This window comes from Peromyscus californicus, unplaced genomic scaffold, assembly GCF_007827085.1.
Source record: "Peromyscus californicus insignis strain IS unplaced genomic scaffold, ASM782708v3 Scaffold_3__1_contigs__length_106647218, whole genome shotgun sequence".
Classification (NCBI taxonomy): Eukaryota; Metazoa; Chordata; class Mammalia; order Rodentia; family Cricetidae; genus Peromyscus; species Peromyscus californicus.
This window is the reverse complement of record NW_026294551.1, coordinates 69,421,989-69,442,526: the sequence shown is the minus strand read 5'-3', so window position 1 is coordinate 69,442,526 and position 20,538 is coordinate 69,421,989. Positions and strand designations below refer to the sequence as shown.

The window sequence follows — 20,538 nt, the reverse complement described above, 5'->3', positions numbered from 1 at the left end:
GCACTGTTCTGTAAGGGGGGCATGCTACAGAGACAAGGCAGACCAGTGCAAACTCTCCCCCTTTCCTTCCAAAGGCTGCTCAGGAGGATGACAGAGAGCTAGGGAACCCTTTCATACCACTACTCTTGGGCAGCTGGAGGGTGTGAAGAAAAAAACTTGCTTGTGTTCTTTGGGTTGTGTTTGTTGTTTGTCTTCCCATATAGCTCGGGCTAGCCTCTAAGTCTACCCTCCTGCTTAGCCTCTAGTGCCTGGGTTACAGGCATGCACAACCATGCTTAGACCAGAAAACCTTATGTGAACTTCATCGTTAATTTCTTACAGTTTTGGATGGGGTGGGGTGCATGTGAACTACAGAGGTACATGCGGAGGTCAGAGGACAACTTGCTGGAGTTGGTTCTCTCCTTCTACCATGTGCATCCCTATGACAGAATGCGCGTTTTTCGAGACAGGGTTTCTCTGTGTAGCTTTGTGCCTTCCCTGGAACTCACTTGGTAGCCCAGGCTGGCCTCGAACTCACAGAGATCCGCCTGGCTCTGCCTCCCGAGTGCTGGGATTAAAGGCGTGCGCCACCACCGCCCGGCTCACTTTTAAAGGCTGTCAATGAAATGGCAAACATATATTTACAAAGCCAGGAAACATTAATCTACTTCTTCCCAGTGTTGAGTTTCTCATAATCCAAAAAGATATCCTGATAATGTCCCATAAAAGGCTATATCAATCTAGGATTAATTTATTTGAACTTGAACTTTAGACTTAGTAATATGCCAGGAAGAAAGCCCAACTTTTGTCCCACATATAGTTACTGTTGAGCCGGACAGTGATGGCATATGCCTTTAATCCCAGCACTTGGGAGGCAGACGCCAGCCTGGTTTATAGTGTGAGTTCCAGGACAGCTAGGGCTACACAGAGAAACCCTGTCTGGAAAAACAAAAGCAAAACAAAATGAAAAACAGTGTTGATACTTTAAGACAACAAATTGAGACAAAAATTCCACTTTAAACCTGGCACTCAGAAGTAGTAGAGCCGCCCATCTCACAAGCCCTAGCACTTCTCTGGCTGTGCAGACAGGCTTGAGGGCGGTACTGGGACCTGCAGGCAAGGAGTGCAGTCAGAACACAGCACTTCAGTGCTTTCATTTTCAGGCTGATGCTGTGGGATGCCTTTCTATATGCTGTGAATATGTGTTGCTCTGATGGTTGATAAATAAAGCTCCATTGGCCTGTGGCAGGGCAGGATAAGGTTAGGCGGTACATTCAAACTGAAGGTGAGACGAAGAAGGGTGGAGTCAGAGGAGACGCCAGCTCGCTGCCCAAGGAGCAACAAGATGCCCACAGACTGGTAATGCCATGGCTACATGGCAACATACAGACTAATAGAAGTGGGTTGAGTTAAGTTATAGGAGCTAGCTAGCAAGAAGCCTGACCCATAGGCCATACATTTGTAAGTAATATAAGCCTCTGTGTGTTTACTTGGGACCAGCAGCTGCAGGCAGCAGGTGGGAGAGATTTGCCCTGACCACGGGCTGGTAGGATCAGAGACACAGGAAAACTTCCGGCTACAGTCTAAGTAAGCTAACTTAAAAGAAATTTCAGGTGCAAAAGCCAGCACGCACGCACACACGCACACACACACACACACACACACACACACACACACACGGGTGTCTTGTATGCCAGGCTGGTCTCTAAGTCACTATGTAACTGAACAGGACCTTAAACTCCTAATCCTCCTGCCTCCATCTTCTAAGTACTGGGATTACAGGGGTGCATCACCACACCTGGTTTATTTGGTGTGTAGATCAAACCTAGGATTTCATGCATGCTAGCCAAACACTTCACCAACTGGGATACATCCTTAGCTCCCTGCCTCAAAATTTTCAGAAGAGGTCTTTCAACACACTCCATCACCCTCTGTAGGGAAGGTAATCCATAGTATGCTCATGAATTTTGTTTCCATTGTTTCTTTGGGAGTAAACCCTTTAGTGTGGAACTTAAACACTTTTCCTCAGGTGATCATGGTGTTCCATGCACCGTACACAGGTTCTTAAGATGGCTCATAAAGATCTAGTTACCCTAGGACACAACTGGCGTGGTTTCTACACCCAGCTTGGGGCACTTCCTCCTTGATTTGGACATCAGCTCAATTTCTCTGAGATTCAGTGGCCATTCCACCCTTGAATTCCTCACTTCTACATGAAGGACCTCTCAGCCTGGTCCTGCCCCTCCTCTGCCATTACGGGAAACAATCATAGAGTAGCTATACATCCAAAACCACACTGAGTCTCTCCAATTAGGGGTCTCATAATCACCCCAAATTCAATACCCTCTAACTGAATTCAGTGTCTCCTCTGCAAACGTGGTTCTCTGTCTAGAAAAGGGTATAATCTCCCTCACTTTGTTATGAAGGCCAGAGACCTTTCCCTCCTCACTCTCCACATCTGACCAGTCAGCAAGTCCTCCTGACTTCACTACCTCATCTCTCCAGCCTTGGTCCTATGCTCAGCCCCTATCATCTTTTGCATGGACCACTGAAGATCTTTAACCAGTCCCTTTAAGATCTCTCTTGTTTCCCTTCCATCAATACAAGACTGTCAAATTCTTTTTTAAAATGCCTGTTTGACAGTCACACTCAAGTTAAAAACAACAACAACAAACAACTCTCAAGGGTCCTCACTGCTCTCCCTGAACCCAAACACCTCACTTTGGTCTCAGCTAAGTCCAGTTTGTCCATCTGCTCAGGCCTCTGCCTACCTCATGGCCCTTGTCTTCGCCCCATTCTCTAGACCTCAACTACAGTGGACTTTTTTCTATTCCCAAGCCTCTGTCTAGACCATAACACATGGCTCTTCTTCTGCCCAGAATCTTTTCATCTCTCTACCGCTTTTGACAACAAATTTCTACTCATCTTTCAACTTCAGCTCATGCTTTGCTTCTCAGTAAAGCCTCCCCTGCCCCTGTCAGACACTCCCACAGCACTCTGTTCTTCTCTGGTATTGTTTCCCATGGCCAAGGAAAACAATCACTCCCTCAGTAAGTTGAGTCCATCTATCTGCCTTGCCAAGGACAAGTTCCAGGTGAGCAGAGGTCTTTAGTGGTAGTTCATAAACCAGTGGTCAAGGATCTCTGGGCTTCAATACAACCAGCCACTTGCCAGCTCTGTAACCCTGGGCACAGAACTTAACTGTGTTTCTAAACTGTTTACTTTCCTCATTTATAAAATGGGAATAACAGTTCCTGCTTCAGAGGGTTGTGAGGATAAGGTTATCTATTTGGTGTTTAAGGTATGCTGTACTTAGAACAGAACAGTGTTTTGCACACATTACATACTATATATTTGCTAAAACAATGAAAGCAATAGATTGATGCTTGTTACTAGATTAAGCGAAGCAGAAGCTGGGCAGTGGTGGTGCACACCTTGATGCCAGTACTCAGGATGCAAAGGCAGGTTGATCTCTGTGAGTTCGTGGTCAGTCTGGTTTACAAATCGAGTTCCAAGACAGCTAGAACTGTTACACAGAGAAACCCTGTCTTGAAAACAACAACAGCAACAAAAAGAGAGTAGCATCATTCCCCACAGGGGGGTACCTCAGGCTCTGCCAGAGTCGGCAATCTATGGTCACAGCCTACTGACCTCTTTAATGCACCCTGGTGACTGGAATATTTCTGCTGTTTATCACTAGGTGACTCCAGAAAAAATAAATCTAATGAGATATGCACACATATAAGTTTTCATTAGCTGAGAGCAGTGGTACGTCCTCGTAATTGTAGCATCAGGAAGGGAAGGCAGGGGACTGCTACAAGCTTAATGTCAGCCTGGTTTACATAGCAAGTACCAGGTCAGCTATGGAAAAAAAGACCTTGCCTCAATAGATAGATAGATAGATAGACAGATAGATTGACTTGCAGATACATTTTGTTGCTCACACACCTCTCCCCCATTTACAAAATAATAATAAAAAATTATAAAAAACAAACAAAAACATTATGATGGGCAGAGGTGGCGCACACCTTTGATCCCAGCTCTTAGGAGGCAGAGGAAGGCGGATCTCTGTGAGTTCGAGGCCAGCCTGGTCTACAGAGCAAGTTCCAGGATAGCCAGGGCTACACAGAGAAATCCTATCTTGAAAAAAACAGAAAAAAAAAATGAGTAATAATGTAAGATGACCCATAGATTTAAACATGCAGTCCTATAACCCCGAGTGTATGTGACAGAATAAGGTAGCTTTGCTCCCCAGACAGGATGACATTTTGACTCAGCCTGGACTTCTCTATGAGCCTCCTTGCTAGCCAGAAGGCTGCTGCAGCACCCTCTATTGCAGTGGTTCTCACCCTTCCTACTGCTGTGACCCTTTAATACAACAGTTCCTCACATTGTAGTGACCCTAACCATAACATTATTTTTGTTGCTACTTCATAACTGTAATTTTGTTACTGTTATGAATCATAATTAAATATCTGATATGCTGGATATCTGATATATGACCCCTGTGAAAGGGTCATTTGACCCTCAAAAGAGTCTTGACCGACAGGCTGAGAAACACTGCTCTATTGGGTCTAGAAGTATCCTATCAGAGCCACCATGGCCAAGGATCTGCTAAAGGCCTCTCTTCTGACCTCAGATGTCTGTGATAGATCCCAAAGCTCCAAATAAAGGAACATAAAATAATAGATCCTTCTGAGAACTTCTCCAAAGCTACTGACCTTGATGAAAACAACAATAAGAACAACAAACTCTCATATAATTTTGCATATAATTTCATGACTTGTTGCCTTTGGTTGCTGAGGGAGGGTCTACCTAAGCAGCCCAAGATAGCCTTGAACTATCAATCCTGTGGTCTCAGCCATCTGAATACTGGGATTAGAGGTGTGCACCACATTTACTACTTTAATTTCAAGGGTTTTTTGATTCGCTGAGCCATTGATAGATCTTAGATAAAAACTTTAAAATTGTGCAACTATCATGCTTATAACAAATAACATTCACTCTCTTGGTCATACAGTAAGTGCCATAACCACTGGCCACTTACCTAAGGGACACCAGAGTTCTGCTCCTCATACCACTAACTGACTAGTGAGGTCTCTATCTTCTCTCACCTTGCTCAGAGAGAGAACCCTACCTTCCAAATACAAGGGTGGCCACCATAGTACTGCCATGCTCTACAATACAGTGCATCCACACATGTATAGTGTCAACCTCTCTCTCCCTTTCTCAGGAATTGGAGAGTACTATATTCTCCCAGGGAAAGGGGGCCACCTTTGTGCATAAGTGAATCATGGCAAACAACTGGTTATTGGACCATGGGTACACATGGCTTGGCTAGCAATGGTTTCTCTGCTCAGCAAGAATTGGGAAATTGCCGAGTGGTGGTGGCGCATGCCTTTAAATCCCAGCACTAGGGAGGCAGAGCTAGGTAGATCTCTGTGAGTTTCGAGGCCAGCCTGGTCTACAGAGCGAGATCCAGGACAGGCACCTAAACTACACAGAGAAACTCTGTCTCAAAAAAACCAAAAAAAAAAAAAAAAAAAAAAAAAAAGAATTGGGAAATGATGTGAGAAGTTGTTGCCCATTTTATTTGATACGGAGTCTATGCTAGACATAGCTGCTGCTGCTGCTGCTTCTGAAATGGATGGCTGTGGGCTAAGAGAACACCATCAGTTGAAATCAACTCAGGTTACATACTCCTTGATCAGTACTTGGGTGCTGTGCGACTGCAGGAGATAGACATCTTACCTGTCTGAGAGCTGTCCCGAAATGAAGGAGCCCATCAGTACACCCACGAAAAACAGGGAGATGGTGAACGGGCCTTTCCAATCATCCTGACACACCAGGTCCCACTGTAGGAAGAGGAAAGTGATGCATTACTCACTCCTTTTCTGCAAGTTAAGGCTTCTTGTTAAATGCATTGGCATCCCCTGCATCCCTGAATGTTCTGAGTGTATGAGCTCACTAACACAAGCAATGCAGAGAAGCAGGCAGCCTCTCCCTCTCCATCTTGTCTCTCACAGTGCAGACTCCCATGTCTTGCTTCATTGTGAGGAGGGGAGAGGGGCAAGAAGTAGCACTCTACCCAGACACTGACCTCTGGTCAGCAAGGCCTGTTATGCTTACTACTAAGAATCCAGACAGAGCTGAAGGCTGTGGAAGAGACGAGGTACCATTGCTCAATGCACTTCAGGCCACTGGAGCTGAGGGAGTCTAAGAGGCAAAGCATCCAACAGAAGACTGAGGCCAATGAGCCTAGAGTGTTGTGTCTAGACCTGCTCCTTTAGCTCTGCCCCTCAGTCCTTGTGACATCCTGAGGTGGAATATCCGACGCCACACACCAAGAGGACCAAGCCCAGTTATGCCTTGGAGCTACAGACTGGAGTCAGAAAACTTGGTTTTAACTGTGTGGTAGTTTGAATGAGAATGGCCCCCATAGGCTAATAGATTTGAATGTTTGGTCACCAGAGAGTGACACTATTTGAAAGGATTAGGAGGTGTGGCCTTGTTGGAAGAAGTGTGTCACTGGGGGTGGGCTTTGAGGTTTTCAAAAGCCCAAGCCAGGCCTAGTGGCTGTCTTTTTCCTGTTGCCTGCCTACCTGGATGTAGAACTCTCAGCTACTTCTCCAGCACCATGTCTGCCTGTGTGCCGCCATGCTCCCTGCCATGATGACAGTGGACTAACTCTCTGAAACTGTAAGGCAGCCCCAATTAAATGCTTTCCTTTATTAGAGTTGCCATGGTTTTGGTGTCTTCACAGCAATAGAACACTGAGTAAGACAAATTGCTACTCAAGTGTTAACTAGTTTTCCAACCTCACATGAGGCCCTGCCTGTCATACTGAACAGTGCCTCAATTTCCTTGTCTAGAAAATAGAGATTGTGGTAGGAAACAGGTTCACTGTTTGAGTTTCTAGCACTCAAAATGTGATTCCATCTATAGTTACCACAACCAGGCAATGAGGTGTGCAGGGAGGAGAGGAATACATGGGGAAAGAGTGAACTTAAGACATGTAGCTGCCTCAGCCCAATATGGAGCTGGAGACTGGAAGAAAGTCCAAACAGGGACTTTGGTGTTTCCCAGAAAGATATTGCTTGGTCAGAGACTATTTGCAGTTAGGAACCTCTGTAGACCTCACAAATGCAGCCATCCTCATGGCAATCTAGACCTATCTCTCTTGGCAGCAGACTATTGCCTACCTTCCATAGAGCCTGCTGCCTCCCCAGTACTCAACAGAGACAGGAGTTGTGCTGCTCTCCCAAAGAATGCCTTCCAGGCTGCTGGCAGAGGACTAAACAACTGGGCCTCTCTGCTGTCCTGGGCTCATGCAGTCACCTACACCTGGGTGTGGAGGCACCCTACTGGCTGGATATAAAGAACCTCCATCGCTGCCTCAGGCACACGACTAGCTCTCCACTTTGGAGTAACATGGACTTTTGGATGACCTAAGTGAGGTGGTGATCCCCATACCAGGGGATAATTGTGGATATCTGATCCCCAAGTCAAAGAGGAAGTAGAGGCCAGCAGGAGTCAAGAATGCTGAGCATCAGGACTTAGATGCTCTTGCTCCTCCAGGCTCCACCTACCTTGATGGTGCCAGTACCCAGATACGGGGTACGTGGATAAATGTTCCTAGAGTGGCTACCATCCACACATGACTGTTAAAGCCATAACTAGGAGTGGTTGGGGTCACAAAGCTGAAGGAATCAATGATGGCAGGCAGCTTCTAAGCTTCTGTGAAGCTGTGTGTCATAGACTACATTATGGTTACTGTCATTCCTTTTTTTTTTTTAAAGGTTTATTTATTTGTTATGTATACAGTGTTCTGCCCGAATGTATCCCTGCAGGCCAGAAGAGGGCACCAGATCTCATTACTGATGGTTGTGAGCCACCATGTGGTTGCTGGGAATTGAACTCAGGACCTCTGGAAGAGCAGCCAGTACTCTTAACCACTGAGCCATCTCTCCAGACCTACTGTCATTCTTAAATATGATAAATGTATTACTTTTGCTAAAACAAAGATGAAATGAAAGGTAAGTTGCTGGAAGCTGTTTATCCACGTGTCCATTGTGATGTTTGGGGACTAATACAGTCATGCTAGACAAGAAATCCACTCAGAGGGCTGAGATGAAGCTGGTTGGTAGAGTACTTGCCTAGCATACATGAAGCCCTGGCTTCAATCCTCAGTATGGCACAAATCATGTATGGTGGTTCATGTGTATAATCCTAGCTTTTGGGAAGAAGGATTAGAATGTCAATGTTCAAGGTCTCCTCAGATACATGTTAATATTAAGGTTAATCTGAGCTACATCAGACCATGTCTTTTATACAAAAAGGGAGGAAGATGTGGAGGATGAAAGGGAAAAAAGGAAAAGATTCTAGACCTGAGTTCTAGAGCTGTGGATGTCAGTAAGTCTCCCAAACACATTGCAAGGCTGGACACGGTGTAAAAGCAGGTCAAGCCGGGCGGTGGTGGCGCACGCCTTTAATCCCAGCACTCGGGAGGCAGAGCCAGGCGGATCTCTGTGAGTTCGAGGCCAGCCTGGGCTACCAAGTGAGTTCCAGGAAAGGCGCAAAGCTACACAGAGAAACCCTGTCTCGAAAAACCAAAAAAACAAAACAAAACAAAAAAAAAAAAAGCAGGTCAAACTGATCTACAGGCCGGCATGGCAGCACCTTTCATGCTTTCACTCTACCTGCTGGACTTACCTTGTCCTTAGTAAGGGTAAGAGGCTAACTTAATGAAGTAACTATGCCGACACCCACCACTGACAGTGTTGGGAGCAAAGTATGAAGGTCCTTGCGCTCACAGATCTCCAGAGAAACCAGGAATGTTAGGCACACAGGATTATCTTTCCAATGAGAAAGACGAAAAAATCTGTTCTTCCATCCAGAAAACTAAGAATTGGGAGTGATTAATAGCCTGGTGATCTGTGTTATCTGTTGGGCCAGGCCATATCAAGCTCCTACAACCAGGACTCGAGGTGGCTAGTAATCTAAATGACCATGATAGCCAGGGGCTCTCCCAAGCTCCCACAACCAGGACCTGAGATGGCTAATAGCCCAAATGACCTCAATGCTATCGGTATGATGAGAGCAGGCCAGACCCGTAGGCCCTTAAGCTAGTATAGATAGCCTCTCTCTAGAACCCATCTTCTTTGAAGAAATGACATGTACTCTGAGTTGAGTTTCAATGTAATTACTCTTCTTTGTACACTGGTGATTGTATTACACCGGGAAACTTTTTTCCCCAAACTTTACTGGGCTTAAATATATTGGGAATAAACCACCTTTTATTAGACCCCCTGAAGTCTGGTCCAGGTTGACAATGTCAATCTGCTCAGGGTTTTCATTCTTATTTCTTCACACGGTTTGCTTCCCTGCCTAGACACCTGCAGCAACCCCTATACGACAGTCCCTAATACCTCTCAGGGCCTGACTTACATTAATATTTGTTTCCTACTGGCTACAGGGAGCCTGTGAGTAGAGTCAGGAAAGACAAGAGGTCTCAAAAGCCCAGGGTGAGTCCCACCTATTCATTTAACTGTCAACCTTCATATCCAATGCAGTAGGCATTTGGACTTGGCCTGAATTCTTGTTGGGATGACGGGCTCACAGTGTCAAGGCTAAGTACCCTTGCTTGATGAACTTACACATGAACCTAGTATTCCTGGACTCATCTGGCTACTCAGCTATCACTAAAGCACCTGAGACCAGACCATCAATGCTTGACAGGTAGATGGGCGGCGGCACTGGCCATGCGTCAGGCTTCACAGATGGAGAGCTGGAAGAGGGGACCCAAACTTGGAGAATCTAGAACAGCTGTGACCAGGGGTCCACACTTCTTTCTAGTCAGAAATGTACCTCTCTAGTAGTAATGGGTTCAAGGGTATATTAACATAGTTGTCAAAACTTTCTAACTGTCCACTTAGATAGACTCTTTATCTCTTTTGTGTCTCAATCACTGATGAGCTTTTTTCTAGAGTATCCCATGCCCTCTTTTGGCCTCCACAGGCACTCCATGCATGTGGCACTTCATATGCATGCAAAATACTTATACACATAAAAATAAATCTTAAAAAAACGATTGAGCTTTTTAAAAGAGTATGAGTTATATATTTTATTTATTTAATGCATATGTAGTATATATGTATGCATGTGTATATAGGCATGTATGCTTACATACATGGAGACTAGAGGTGTATGTTGGGTGTCCTGCTTTATTCCTTTGAGATGGGGGTCTCTCACTAAATAATATAGCATGCTTAGCTACCCCCCCCCACCTCCTCTCTCTCTTTTGAGACAGGGTTTCTTCGCTGTGGTCTCCAACTCAGAGATCAATCTGCCTCTGCCCCCTGGAGTGCTTATATTAAAGATGTGCCCCACCACACCCAGTTTTCTATGTCTCTTTTTAAAAAAGATTTAAAAATTTTTGTGTATGACTTTTTTAAATTTATGTGTTTATGTGTATGCTCACCTGTGCACACCAGAAGAAGGTGTTGTATCCTCTGGAGCTAGAGTAACAGGTGGTTGTGAATTGCCCATGGATGCTAGAAACTGAACTCAGGTCCTCTGGATGAGCACAAAGTACTCTTTACCATTTAGACATCTCTTCAGCCCCACACCTCCTTCCTTCCTTCCTTCCCTCCTTCCCTCCTTCCCTCCTTCCCTCCTTCCCTCCTTCCCTCCTTCCTTCCTTCCTTCCTTCCTTCCTTCCTTCCTTCCTTCCTTCCTTCCTTCCTCCCTCCCCTCCTCTTTCTTTTTTCAGTGTGGGATCCAGTGTCAGGTCTTTACGCTTGTGTGGCAAGCACACTTACCCAGAGTCACCTCTCAGCCCAAAGAAGCACATCTCTTGACCTCCTATGTAATGAGCATTCCTTTCAACTATGGGAAGAAGCGGAGGTGGGGGGGGTGGGGTGGGGGAGGGGAGGAAGAGAAGAGAGAGGATACTGTCTTCTGGGACTAAATGTTCTTAGACCCATGAGCTAGCTTAAGGAGAAAAGTGATAGGATCTGTGCCCAAGAGGCAAATGTCTTCCCTGAGATGTACTAGTGTGTCTGCATCAGTGCTCCAGCACACTAGCAGGTATCACTTCCTGCTGAAGGCCATTAATTCCTAAAACAGTTTGTTCTGCTTTCTGCTACAATTAATGGTGAATCCTAGCTGTGAGAGTTCATAGGCCCAACAATCAGAAATCTAAGGCAGGAAGATCATTTGTGGTCAGCCTAGGCAACTTAACAAGGCTCAATTTCACAAAATAAAATTGAAAAAACATTAGTAGTGTATCATTGTCTCAGGGCTCTCAGGAAAAGAGAAGTAGTTATTTGCTGTAAGAACCTCTATCATGCCCACAGTGCCCTGAACTAAATAATACATGGGTGAGTGGGTCAATGGACAACAGGGCCACCACCCTTCCACATCATCATTTCCTTTAAGGTGTTGGGCCTATGTGCCCAAAGTCCAGATGAATGCCACACTTCAATCTTTAGAATAAATTCTTGTCTTTCTTCTATGACCCCTGACTTGTGTCACTATCCAAACTCTGACCCAGGGTGCTGGTTCTGAGTGAGAGAGGGGCTCAGTTTGACTGATCCTGCCTGCTGTGTCTACTGTGGCTATGCATGCACAAGGGGTCAGGGCCAGCAGGTGGCTACTTTGGTTTGCCATGTGGCTACAAAGGCAATGATGAGGGTCTGTGACTCTCTGGGGTGGGCAGGGTAGGGCAGGGGGTAGCACAGGCAGGCAGTGAGGTCCTGGCTCCAGGTGTCTCTGGTCTCTATATTTCAGGCTCATGCCAGCCCCACCATCTAGGGTGTCAGGAACTTTCATCCAGTGGGTTGTGGATAACAGTGGGAAGAATTCCCATTTTCCAAGATGATCTAGGCAAGAGGCAAGACTGATGGAGAAACTAGTCTGGAACAACAGGGAGCGAGCTGGAGTCCTGTCAATGTCTTGGCAAGAGACTTATGGGAAGCAGAGACAGGTAGGGTGTAGGACAATGCAGAGCCATGCCAGACTTCAGCTGCAGAAGCTGAACTCACAGGCACCAGAAAGCTATACAGAAAATTCTCTGCCTGCAGGCTCGGCTGAGTTTCCGTGAAGCTACAGAGCAGGCAGCCCAGCAACCTAAGAAATCCCCAGGTTCTCAGAGGAAGGGGTAGTCCTGGATCAGAAGTACAGCACCGTGGGTAGGAGTTTCCAGGCGTCCCAGAGATGAACAAGGAGCAAAAAGAGGGACCAGCCTACAAGCCATGTAGCTCACCAAGCTTTCCTGGAACATGGGCTCACAAGGCTCTCTGGCCTTATAGAAAGGGTCTCTTTCTTTTGGCCAGCTCCACTTCCTGGTTTTAGACACACCCAGAGCCAAGCTGCAGTTAGTGGGGTGAGAATCACATTTCTCCTAAAACATTCCAGCTCATCTTGTGGCTCCTCAAGTTTCTCTTTTGTCTATCTGTTAGTTCTTAAGCCTTCTAGAAAGGTTCATAATTTATTCACTCACCATTTCAATAAAAAAGTTTCAATAAAAAAATCTCCCTCGTCCAGCATCCTGTCAAGATTCAGGGAGACACAGAAACCTAATAATCTACTGCAAAGTTTAGTACTTGATTTATGTAATTTAACTCGAAAGGGGAAAAAGAAGAAGAAAGAAGAAGACAAGAAAATTCAATACCAGTGTACTTAAAAGACCTCTACCTTGGATTCAGGGTAGAGGGCAAGCTTAGAGACATTTAGCAGGCAGGGGGCTGACTAGGTGCACTGGTCAGCTGCCAGGTTTGGGTTGAAAGAAAACAGGTCTTGGAAAAAGTCATCAGAATGTTAATGCAGCAGCTTTCAACAGTGGCTGCTCATCTGAGAGGACAAGCCTTGAACTTCAAGTCAGGCATTCCAGGATCCCCAAACAAAGGGGTTAAGTAAAGTATTAAACTTGCCTCCTGCAAAGACTGCTGACCTGTAAGTAGGCGAAAGGGCATATAGCTCTTATGAAACTGCTGAGACAGCTCAATAACATCCAGATCCATTGAAAAAAAAAAAAAAGACACGCTGACATTGGCAGCAGTGGTAGGTCAAAAGGATCTGGACTTTTGCTGCTCAGCCGTCCTCTGGGGAGCTCACCAGTACTGCTTCCACCCTAGGCAGCAAGAAGATGATGGTGAGTGGGGGCAAAGGGCTTAGAGCAAGTCCAGTCCCCCAAGGGCAGGGTAAAAATTCGAGAGAGGGCAGTAAGCTGCTTCAGAGTTCAACTGCCCCTTCTCTGGGCAGCCACAAACCGATCGGAGGAACTGGTGTGGCAACCTCAATGCCGCTGCTGTCAGAGCTCCCACTCACTTCCAAGCACTTGTGAGTCTGGAGATCAGGATGTGGAAAGGAAAGTCTCTTCTCTGTGGACTCACAGATCAAAAGCACTAACTAACTTAGTCAGTACTGGTTTTTGTTTTGTTTGTTTTTGTTTTTCCTTTGTGTACCTTGGATGTCCTGGAACTCACTATGCAGACCAGCCTGGCCTTGGACTCAGAGATGTGCCTACCTCTGTCCCCAGAATACTGGGATTAAAGGCGTGCACCACTGCCGCCCAGCATCATTAGTGATGCCTGGCCCTGGCATGATGTCACTAGGTTAAAAATCCCCAATGGAGCTCAGATTTCCATTCTTACTACTTACTTACTTATGTAGTAGGTTGGCACAGGTTTTGGAGACATTAAACTTCAAACATCCAAAGAAAACAGGCAGTGATTCTTATGGGGATGCTCTCAGACCCTTTGAAGGATGACAACCCCCTGAATCAACATACTTGAGAGCCCCTGTAAAGAGGGAAGCTCAGTATCTGCCTCCAGGAGGCTTAATACCATCAAGGACTCTTAGCCTCTTACTATTGTTCCTTTCTATACATCCTCCAGTAACCATATCTTGCTCTTGGATCTGGACCTAATGGCTAGGTTCACTGAGAAGCTACCTCCATCAGGAAGCCTAACTGGTCAGTCCCTATCCCTGACATTCAATGACCCTGTTGCCCAAGGGTATCACATAAGGCTCTTTCATTCTTCTGCATACTCAGTACTGCTGGGAGTCCAGGAAACTACAATTGGTGCCTAAGTCCCCCAAACACTTCCACATGCCCCATTAAACAGCATATCACATCTCCAGCTGAGAGACTGCAAGGGCTCAGACCAAGAATAAACAGCAAGAATATGAGGATTTAGGTTTCCATCACTCTCTCCATGAAGGTTATGTGCCACAATTAAACCTTGCCAGTGATCTTGTCTCAGAATACTGTGGAAAAGACTCCATATAAAGTCTGAATAGATAGATCTTCAGACCCAGGGGTCCTTGAGAAATAACAATCCATCGAGGGTAAATGGAAAACAATTTCTGGTGGGGCAGGACAAGACTTCATTTGGGGTGAGGACAGGTGAAGGAGGAAAGAGTAACTAGAGACATGGAAGAGCATTTGGGACACGTGTTTCCTTAACTTAGAAAAGTTCTGCAAAGAGTGTTTCCTTTCTGAACATAAATGCTAAGACGGTGGCACTTCTCTGGACCATGCCCTAACTCTGCTCCTCTGGATCACATCACTAGACAAAGTCGCATCACTCAGGATCTCAGAGTATCTCCTAGGGGCAGGGTCTTCTGGACTCCATCTTCAATGTGGCTCTAAGGACGATGGCCAGCCTGACACTTGTACTTTAAGGGACATACTGAGGCTAGAAGTCATCTCATAAATTTATGTTCCTGGGAGTCCTGCCTGGAGGATGCCCATCACCAGGGAGCCTGTGCGGTGGAGGAAGGACTACAACCGTCGCCCGCGGTTGTCACCAGACACTGACAGGGGCCTGCCACCTACCTCGGTCACGATAGTGGCCAGGAAGACATCCTTGTCGTACTCCCAGCCATCCAGGCAGTTTTCCTGCTCCAGCTGCTCCAGGTCCACGTCCAGTCCAGGCTCCAGCCCCAGCGCAGAGAAGTTGGCGATGGCGGCCAGTCGGTAGCGGCGGCATTTCTGGGGCACCTGTCGCCCGTCCTTCGTCTCCAACGGGATACTGTGGTTGCGCCACGCGCTGCTCAGGTTCACGGTGTCAGGCACAAGGCAACGGTGCTCCGGGGTCCCCGCCAGGAACACGACTGACATACCATTGAAGCCATTGGGGATGATGCTGGCGCTGAGTAGGAAGAAGATGAGGCGCTGGAAGGGTCCCCACTCGCCCAGGAAGGCGGTCACCTCGTCGTAGTCCCGCATGCTGTCCTCAGCTGCCCACAGCGCCCGGCCGGGGATCTGGGGACACCGCGGCGCAGGAGACTGGGCGCTGCGGGCGTCTGCGGGTGAGCAAGGAGCAGGCTCGTGAGTTTCCACCACAGCCTCCGACTCGGCCACTGCCAACCTTACATAGGGCCTGAGGCCGGGGCGGGCTCTGGGCCTGGGCCTGGGCCGCAAGGCCCGCCCCGCCGTCCCGGCTCGGAGGCCCGGCGCGGCGGGGGCGGGGGCGGGGCAGGGGACTGAGTGACGCGCGGTGGGCGCGGGCCGCGCGTGCGCCGGAGGCGGAGCCGAGCACGGACTCAGAACTGGCTGGGCGGGGCGGAAGGCGGGGCTGAGCCTGGCTTCAGCACTGGGAGGGCGGGGAGAGGGTGTGGCCTAATAGGATCACGCCCCTTTCGCCGGTCCCTGTGGGGTCAGGGTGGGGTGGTCCCTTCTAGTTCCGCCCAGACATAGGCCTACAGGTCTCGGGGCGGGGCGTCTGTGGACCACGCCCCGAGCAGGTCCGCTCTAGGGGGCGGGATTGGGTCTTTTCAAGTCACGCCCCAGGTAGATTCCCAGGGTTACTTTGGGGAAGGGGTGACTCTGAAGGCCCTTTGTCCTAGGCCAACCTGGGTATTCACTGGAGAGAGGCTTAGAATTTAAGGGTGAACTTTTTGTTGTGGGTCAGAAGGTGTTGTGACCATCTGAGAGTCACATCGACAGCAACCTTCCATGCAGTTTTTCCTGAAAAGAGTGGCATCTTTTGGGGCTACAGGGATAGCTCAGTGTTTCAGAGCCTAGGTTGCAACCGAGCGTGATGGCACACGCCTTTAATTCCAGCACTTGGGACGCAGAGGCGGGCAGATCTCTGAGTTTGAGGCCAGTCTGGTCTACAGAATGAGTTCCAGGATAGCCAGGGCTACACAGAGAAACCTTGTCTGGGGTGGGGGAGAGAGCCCAGATTGTTTTTCCAGACCACCTGGGCTCTCTTCCCAGGACGCCTAGGGCAGCTCACATGGGCAGCAGGCATGTACTTGGTACATAGACAAGACAAACTTTCAGGCAATCACTCATAAACATAAAATAAAAAGAGTAACAATGACAAAAAAAAAAAAAACTGTCGGTGTTTTGTGGGAGCCGCCTTTCCGGGCCAACCAGGGCTGCATAGTGAAACTCTTATCTCAAAGGAACAAAAACCCTTACCATGAAAACCAATATTTTGTCCAAATAATATAGTCTAATAATTAAAAAAAAAGATAGTGCATAAAAACAGCAACTGTGTGATTCTAAAGCAACATTGTCTAGTAAATTAGCAGGTACATTTTCAATTTTATTTATATATATATATATATATATATATATATATATAAAAAATATTTCAAATTACACACACACACACATACACACACACACACACACACACACACACACACACATATATATATATATATATATATATATATATATATATAGAGAGAGAGAGAGAGAGAGAGAGAGAGAGAGAGAGAGGTCTTGCTATATGGCCCTGGCTTGATCAGCAGCTTTGACCTCAAGTGTTCCACCCTCCTCATCAGTAGCAGGGACATCAGGTGTGCATAGCAGTGTACATTATAATTAAAATTGTTTTGGTAGCTGTTGTATTAGTAACATTTCTTGTTGCAGAGACGAGAGCATCTTAGGGGAGAAAGGTTTGTTTGGACTTCTGCTTGGGGTGTCAGTCACTCTGGGAAGGCTTGGTGGGAGAAAGGTTTGTTTGGACTCCTGGTTGGGGTAGTCAGTCACTCTGGGAAGGCTTGGTGGCAGGAGGATGAGGCTGCTTGTCATCTGTCCTCAGCCAGGAAGCCAGGAGTGATAACTACTGGTGCTCAGCTTGCCTGCTCCTTTTCATTTAGTCCTGGACCCCAGGCCATGGAACTGATGCTGCCCACTGTTAAGGTTAGTCTTCCCGTTTCAGCTAACCCAGTCTAGGAACTCCCTCACAGAGATGCCTAGAGGCCTCTCTCTAAGATGATTCTAGATGCCTTAAGGCTGACAACATTGACCGTCACAATTAAAATTAACCATATGAATAGAATTTCCTGATTCAGTAAATGAAAAGTATACCTGGTTAAACTGAAACTTTAGATAAAGAAGAAACAATTTTAATTATAATTATGTCCCCTGCAGGGATATGTGAAATTGAGTTGTAAGCGGGTGTCCTGGGTTCTACCTGGCAGTGCTGCATATTAAAAGCTTTTAGAGCTGGGGTGTGGCTCAGTGGGAGAGTGCTTGTCTGCCATGTGCCAGACCCTGAGTTTGATCCCACCACTGTAAGAAAAACTATTCTTCAAAAATTATGAAGTAAATTGTAATAATATATTTAACCCTGTATATCTGGAATGTTATCATTTCATCACAAAATTAATGGAAATTATAAATGCATTTGATTCTTATTAAAAATCATTAATCCCATCTCATATACTAAGTCTGAGTTCAACGTGTACTTAAGGCACTTTTCAATTGAATCTGGTGAGGCACACCTTTAAATACTTAGCAGCTACATCTAGGTAGTGGCTACCTTTTTGGGTTGTATTATTTTATGACCTTTAAGAATTTTGGCTGCTATTAATAATTTAAAAATTATAAGAAATGCCTATTTTGTGAAAATGTCTTTTAAAGTTTTTGTGTTCTCTCCTGTTTTTATTTTATTTTACTTATTTGTTTTTGTGGTCCTGGGCATGCTTATCTGTTTTAAAGTGAAACAATACAATCAAGATGGTATTTATTACAGGCTATGTCCCAAACTGAAAACAAAAATACAGAAGGGAATCTAGCCTTGCTACCAGTTCTTAGACAAGGAAATAAATATAAATGTCTTAGTCAGGGTTTCTATTGCTGTGAAGAGACACCATGACCTCGGCAACTCCTACAAAGGAAAATATTTAGTTGGGGCTGGCTTATAGTTTCTGAGGTTTTGTTCATTATTGTCATGGTGAGAAGCATGGCATCATGGAGGCCGACTCAGTGCTGGAGAAGGAGCTGAGAGTTCTTGCTGCACGCCACAGGAAAAGGTAATGGAATTCAGCTGCTATCACAAAAGCTACAACTTGGAAAGGACTTTTCCGAAGGTCAAGCCACAGCTTAAGAAGTCTTGGTGATGTTTTAGCTTTTGTATATACATTAATCGATTCCTGCAATGATTTTCTTGTATGCTATGTATGCTTCCAAGAACTCCTAACAGTGTATTTTATCTGAAATACCTATTAAGCATCCAAGGCCAAACGATCTCCTGAATTAAGGCAAATTAAACTCAGACTCTCCTTTCTTATAGAGCCTTAGTGGTATTTATACTAACATTAAAGACCCCTAACATTTATTTAACCACCTCTAGGAATGTAGTTTTAGCACACAAATTCCCTTTTTCTGCCAGGCGGTGGTGGTGCACGCCTTTAATCCCAGCACTGGGGAGGCAGAGGCAGGCCAATCTCTGTGAGTTTGAGGCCAGCCTGGTCTACAGAGTGAATTCCAGGAAAGGTACAAAGCTACATAGGGAAACCCTGTCTCAAAAAACCAAAAAAAAAAAAAAAAAATTCCCTTTTTCTGATATATTAACCTATTTTAGCTCTTAGTTGACCTCCTCCTTTACCATTCCCCTTTTGGGTTGTAAAAGAAAGCCTGGTGGTCACTGCCCGAGGAAAACTCTTGTCTGCCTTTATGACCCTGTAAAAATTCAAGCCTGGTGACCTTGCTTTAGCTAGAGCACGGCTATTACATGGGTATATAACTGTAAACCTCAGAGACTTAGGAGGATTTTGACAGTTGAACTAGATGGAGAACTAGAAGAATGAGATGGAAGATGAGGAAGAGCCAGATGGGGAAGAATGAAATGAGAAAGACCAAGATGGGACAGAGCTAAGATGAGAGAATTAAGATAGAACTTAGAGGGGACAGCAGATAAATGTAGAGAGAAATCAGGCAAGAAAGGAGCTAGGCACAAGAACAGAACTGAAGCTGTGTAGATAGAATTTTATCCCAGAGGAATAAAGTAGACGGACTAAGAACTCGGGGTACTTAGAGTCATTTCCTGCAGATTATTCTTGCTGTTCGTAGCTTCTCGTCTGGGCCCCTGGGAAGAAGATTATTAAGTCAGGACCATAATAATTTTCAATAAGTTCTACATCTTGATCCGCAGGCAACAGGAAGGAATCTGAGTGTCACACTGAGTGTAGCTTGAGAATAGAAGACCTCAAAGCCCACGTCCACAGTGACACACTTCCTCCAACAAGGCCACACCTCTAATAGTGCCACTCTCTGTGGGCCAAGCATTCAAACACATGAGCCTATGTGGGTCATACCTATTCAAACCACTACAATAAACATTTACATAGCACATAGATTTTTAAAATAAAACCACACTGAGCCAGGTGTTGTAGCACATCTGTAAGTCTAGCATTTGAGACAGAGGCAAGAGGATCAAAAACATGAAGCCATCCTGGACTACACAGTGAGGTCCTTTAGAAACCATGGTGAAGATGTTATCACAAGCATTGGTCATTCTTTGCATCTGACTGTTCAGTCTCCTTCCTTCCTGAGTCTCCATGGCTCTGCTTTGAAAAGAGAATTTGCTTCTTGCTGACATCTTAAGTGGTCCTTATTTGAAATTACCAAGAAAGAAAGCAGTTTCTTGTTTCCTAAAATATTATTAAACACTTCAAAATAATTGAAAACCTCTGTGAAAAGAATGTTGACTCCTGTCCAGAAAAAACAAGGTAAACATAAGTCTTATTTTACCACAGAGAAATGCGAGTTTATACTGTAATAGAAAACACTGCATGTTGCAAGATGGCTCAGTGGGTAAAGTACTTACTGCCAAACCCAATGACCTGAGTTTGATCCTGGGTGTATTAGTCGGGGTTCTCTAGAGTCACTGAACTTATGGAACAAATCCCTCTACCTCCCCCACCCCCCGCCATATGTATGTATATATGTATGTATGTAAGTATGTATGTATATATAAAGGGAATGCATTAGGATGACTTATAGCTGTAGTCCAACAGTGACTAGCTGTGAATGTGGAGTCCAAGAATCTAGTAGTTGCTCAGTCCCACGAGGCTGGGCATCTCTGCTGGTCTTCTGTATATGCTGGAATCCCAAAGAAGTAGACTCCAATAGATGTGCTGGCAAGGCGAGGGCAAGCAGATGAAGAACAAACACACCCCATTCCTTCTTCCATTGTCCTTATATGGGCCTCCAGCAGAAGACTGGGATTAGAAGATGTGTCTTCCCACCTCAAGATCTCATTAAAGGAGTGTGTCATCCCACCTCAAGATCCAGATCAAAAGCCTGTG

At 45.9% G+C, this 20,538-nt stretch overlaps 1 protein-coding gene across 3 annotated transcripts in view; it reads right to left on the bottom strand.

Moving 5' to 3' along the window:
• The window catches only part of LOC128122325 (solute carrier family 22 member 5), a 32,901-nt gene extending 17,445 nt beyond the window's left edge, over positions 1-15,456 (bottom strand). For 2 of the 3 annotated variants that reach the window (XM_052757796.1, XM_052757797.1), the window contains exons 1-2: positions 14,822-15,456; positions 5,731-5,834 (exon numbers count right to left, since the gene is read on the bottom strand). In XM_052757796.1, coding sequence (XP_052613756.1) covers positions 5,731-5,834; positions 14,822-15,214 — 497 coding nt within the window. In that variant the 5' untranslated portion in view covers positions 15,215-15,456. Of the gene's footprint in view, positions 1-5,730; positions 5,835-14,821 lie in introns of those variants that run through there. The other variant, XM_052757799.1, reaches the window with a different exon arrangement.
• Between the last annotated feature and the right edge of the window lie 5,082 nt (positions 15,457-20,538).